Raw genomic sequence first — 4924 nt, forward strand, 5'->3', positions numbered from 1 at the left:
AAAACGTAAGTGCTGCTCCGCGGCTGCGCCGGGCCGGGCAAGACGCTGCCACTGCCAGCTCTCGGTGAAGCTGTGCTGTCCCCTCTTGCCTCTCCCTGCAGTGGAAATTAATTGATCTCATTAGGAGATGTAAATGAGGGTGTCACGGCAGCAGCTTGCATTCTCCCTGAGTGTGTTATTCCCCGGCAATTATTTTACAGTGCTTCAAAGTAACGTGGGTGCAGGATCTGCCCGGTGGCGTGTGGCCCTGCCTGCCCCGTGCCGGGGCAGCATGTCGTCCTGCCAGTTCAGCAGCGGCTGGGTGGCCGTGGTGCCGCATTGCCAGGCTCGGTGCTGCCCACCGGCACTGCCCTTGCTTGGGAGAGGGTCTGCGGCAGGGACGCGGCCCTGGGGACGCAATTGGTGGCCCAAAGCAGACAGGTACAGTTGGGTTTTGCTGATGGCACGGCCCCAGCCCGGCGGGTGGTGGGTCTCATCCGACGGCACGGGGATGGGTGTCCCTGGAGCAGGACGGTGCCTGTGCCTGACGGTGCTGGACCTCACTCAGCACCTGCGGGTGCCTTTGCTTTCGTTCCCGGTGATATCCCCATCCTTTTCATTCTTCGAAGCCCGCGCTGTCCCTGCTGGGATGGGGATGGCTGCTGGGTCCTGGGTCAGGTCTGCCGCTCCTGGCTGGTGGCATTGGGGTGCAGGCATCCTCCCTCCCAGCCCCAGGGGACAGGCAATTAATCGCCCCCTTCCCCAGGTCCCACGGGAGAGGAGGCTCCCAGCCCAGCTCCCAGCCCGGCAGCGGGGCCACCACCCCGCGCTTTGGAAAGGCTCTAATTACAACCTGTGTGTAATTAGGTCAGACAGCATTTTAATTGCAACCCATGGCTCCGGTGGCTCCAGGGCCTGATTAACAGAGCCGAGGGCACATTTACAGGTCCCGCTGACACTTTCCAATGTAAATGACTGGGAGTACCTTCCTTTTGAAAAATACCAGCAATATTAAAAAGAAAAAGAGACATTAAAATTACTGTAATGGGCTGCTGCGACTCGGCCTCACCCAAGTGATTCAGGGAAGTCGGTGTCACCCAGGGGCTATAAAGGGATGCTGAGGAAGGTGATGGTTTGCTGATGCAGAGCCCCACTGGCACAGGGCCCTGCATCGCCGTGGCTCCTGTTCTTTGGGTGGATGGCATTTTTCAAACTCGCCCTCTGCAAAGCAGGGGGGGCCATGGCGAGGAAGGGCCGGCAGCCCCCCCTGCGCCCATCCCACGTCCCTGTCCCCAGTGTGCTGACCCAAACTTTGGCACTTTCAGGGATGGTATTTGTTAAGGCAGAGTTACTGGGATAAACCGTGCCTGGCGCCTGGGAGGCCAGTAACGGAGTTTATAGGCAGCACACTTTCGCCTTCCTATTTAATTGTTCTTTATGATTGGAGGTGTTTGCATAAAAATCCACTTTTGCTTTTTTAAATGCTCATCAGAGGCTCAGTCCCTGAAGTAACATAATTCCCGTTGTTGTACACAGTCGTTTTGTAGGTGCCCCTTGTGCTATCTGCAGTAGCCTGTATCTGCAGGGCTTGAATCAGAGCAGATAGACAAGTGATGCTTCTCGGTACAAGCCCTAATTTTTTAATTACAAGCGAGATCTGGAAAGTGTAACGAAGAAGCAGAACTGATGTTTAAAGGAGCAGCACCAGCACGAAATGATGACTTTGGCCTGGCCCAGATTTCAGGTGCCCTCTCTGCTTGATGACAATATCTCGTTCGCTTTTTGGCCCTGCTGCTGCGCTGCAAAATATCTGCAGGAAACAGCAGTGCATGAAGCTGCAGCCGCTGCACTTGCTCCTGCTCCCTCTTCCACACCTGCATGTGGTTTCTGTCTCCTGGCGAGGCTCTGGATGAGCAGACCGGTCCCAAGTCTGGACTGGTTCTGGGCTGGGAGCGTTTGATTTTGGGAGCTGGGAGCATGTGTGCGGTGCCAGTGTCCCCTAGGGACTGGAGATGGGATAATCCGTGCTCTCTGATGGCAGCCAGCGACTCCGTCTTGTGCTATCGTGGGGAAATGCTGCTTCCTTCCAGCCACCTCCAGCGTTTTGGCAGGGGAGGGGAAGGGAGGAGGGAGCTGGAGGTTCGGGGGGCTCAGCCACCCATCTCACCCTGCCTCTGCCCAGGACCTGCTCCCCCAGCCGCAGGTGCCCCTAGCCGTGCCCGGGCTGCAGGGGAGGCCTTCCTCGCTGGGAGGGGGTACGGGACCTGTGTGTGACCGTGCTGCATTGGTTTCGTTGCAGTTACTTGAAACCAGATGAGGACAAGAAATCAAAGCATAAGACGGCGGTGAAGAAGAAGACGCTGAACCCCGAGTTCAATGAGGTGGGTTTTCGCCGGTGGTGGTTCTCGCCTAGGGGCTTTTCTCAGTCCTCGGACTTAAAAGGAAAAAAGAAAAACAACCTCAGTCATTAGGTGAGGGATGGAGGTTTTGTTCCCCGTGGGTGGCAAAGGGCAACAGCCCGAGGAGGAGGATGGACAGCCCCAGCCCCCTCCCGGGGTCCCAGCCCCCCGCAGGAACCCGGCACGGGTTCATCCTGACTGTGTCTCCGCTCCCCAACAGGAGTTTTGCTATGAGATAAAGCATGGCGACCTGGCGAAAAAGACCTTGGAAGTCACGGTGTGGGACTACGATATCGGGAAATCAAACGATTTCATAGGTGAGTGGGACATTCCAGAAGGTCTCCTTGGCCTCTTTTTTTTTTTTATCTATCTTCACGTTCTGTGCCTCTTCTTTTTTCATCTGCTGCTCTTCTGCACTTCTCCATCCCCACATTCGTTCTTGCTGGGTTTCTGTTCTGCTTTTATCCATCTCCTGCACCTGAGCCTCCTCTCCCGGAGCTGGCCCCGCTGCTCCTCACTTCAGACATCCCCACGCAGGGAGCACCCATGCATCTCCTTCTCCCCTTCTGTTTTCAGATCTTCTCTTCTGAATAAAAAACAGGTTTAACGGGGAGGTTTCATTTATCTCTGTTGGATGTCTAGGCTTGTCATGATTTTGTTACTGGTCACTGCGATTTATTGCTGACAAGTGCCCAGTATCTCTGACAGCCGCTGCAGGTGCAATGAACATCCAGCCCTCGGCACAAGAAAAAGCTGCCCAGGGCAGGTCCCAGACCACAGCCGTGAGGGGCCGGGGAAGCCGGGCTGTGATTGCCCCGTGTGTCACATCAGGTCGTGGCATCGGATGCTGTGAGAGCGGCTGCATGGCCTGGCTCCATCCGGCATCCCTCGGCATCCCTCGCAGGGCTGATGCTCACACCCCCACCTCTCCCTCTCTCTGTCTCTCTCTCTCAAGGTGGAGTCGTGTTAGGAATTAATGCCAAAGGCGAGCGGCTGAAGCACTGGTTCGACTGCCTGAAAAACAAGGACAAGAAAATCGAGCGCTGGCACACACTAACGAACGAGCTGCCGGGGGCCGTCCTCAGCGACTGAGCGCCATGGGGCCGCTCCCCAGGCAGGCACGGCTCTGCCGGCCACAGCCTTTGGACTCCTCTCGTTTACGGCTTTGGATACGGGGGATTGTGGTACCGGGGCAGCCGGGAGAGCGGGACACCCCACGCCACGGCCTGGCTGCAGGGAAACCCTTTCCAGGGAACAAGGCAGCGGCGGGTTGGTCTGCTCAGCAGGTCCCATCCCCTAAGGCTTTTCCAGAATGCCTCTCCGCACCGTGCCACACTCACACACACACTCACGAGCATGCACATGCATGCGCGCACACACACGTGTGCACACGCACACGGACACCACACGCCTGCATGCACTGCAGTTCTGACTCCTCTCCTAACTCTTTGCTATACTGAATTACCTTCTCGCTGCCTTGCGATTCAGTGGCAAAAATGAATGCATCAGTCTCCATTCGTGTAACTAATATGAGCAAAAGGCGTCAAAAACCTGGAACTATTTTCTCAAGGCAATTGTGCCATATTTCTGGTGGTTTGTCAGTCTCTGTGGTTTGGGCCTAAACAGTCTTTTATGCATTTAAAGCTCCTCCGTTGGAATGATTGTGTCCCCTGATAACCTAGGAAGACTGTTTGCTTTTCTTCCAGAAATGTTGTGCTCGTCCTCTCCAATAACCCCTGTGAAGTTAGCCAGCAAGCTGAAAGCGCTGTGCAGACCACGGCTTCCCTCTCGCGGTCCCCGGCATCGGGCGGCTTCACATTTGCAGAAGCGAGGGGCAAAATAAAAAGCTCAGCCAAGCCGCCGGCCGTTCCTGCTTCCCAGGACCGGCAGCGAAGTCTTGCGCTGCCCTCGCAGCAGCCGCTCTCCTAATGAAACCATGCCTTCCCGCCCAGAGCCGCGCAGCCAAGCTTCAGCACGGCTGTTTTTCCAGCAAAGCCGGCTTTCAGGCTAAATTTTTCTATCACTTTTCCCTTATTCATCCTTTTCCAATTCATGCCATTACCTAAAACCCAACCAAGGCGCTTTACACCGCGAGCTGGTGGCGTGCAGCGAGCTGAGCTGCGGGGCCGAGACGGCATCATGTTTGCAGAGATGCTCGGCTCCGGCACGGCCGTCGGGTTGGTCCATTTTCTGCCTCAAACAGCGTCCAAACCAAATGTCAGTGTATGGCACAGTAATAATATAATAGTATTATAGTAATAACCCCAGCTGTCATCCTCTGTGACCCACCCTGGTCGTTCTCTGCATCCTCATCCCACCGGGTGCTGGATCTTGTGCATCCTCATCCCATCCTCATCCTCATCCTGTAGCTCAGCCCGGTGGGATGAGCTAAAACTTTCTGCGAAATGCTGCACCTTGCCAGAAATTTTTGAAGCCTTTAAACCATGATTTCTTAGGAAGAGCTGCTGTTTCCCCATCGATTACCTTCAGCTTCTGAGCCCTGTAGCTGTGTGTGCGCGCACACACGCGCATCGCCGACTTTTTTT

At 55.6% G+C, this 4924-nt stretch overlaps 1 protein-coding gene across 1 annotated transcript in view; it reads left to right on the top strand.

The window, feature by feature from the left end:
• The window catches only part of DOC2B (double C2-like domains, beta), a 35157-nt gene extending 31687 nt beyond the window's left edge, over positions 1-3470 (top strand). The window contains exons 6-8 of the mRNA XM_009324207.1: positions 2279-2360; positions 2599-2695; positions 3334-3470. Coding sequence (XP_009322482.1) covers positions 2279-2360; positions 2599-2695; positions 3334-3470 — 316 coding nt within the window. The remainder of the gene's footprint in view (positions 1-2278; positions 2361-2598; positions 2696-3333) is intronic.
• Positions 3471-4924: the final 1454 nt, after the last annotated feature.

The sequence above is a fragment of the Pygoscelis adeliae genome, unplaced genomic scaffold, assembly GCF_000699105.1.
Source record: "Pygoscelis adeliae isolate BGI_AS28 unplaced genomic scaffold, ASM69910v1 Scaffold290, whole genome shotgun sequence".
Classification (NCBI taxonomy): Eukaryota; Metazoa; Chordata; class Aves; order Sphenisciformes; family Spheniscidae; genus Pygoscelis; species Pygoscelis adeliae.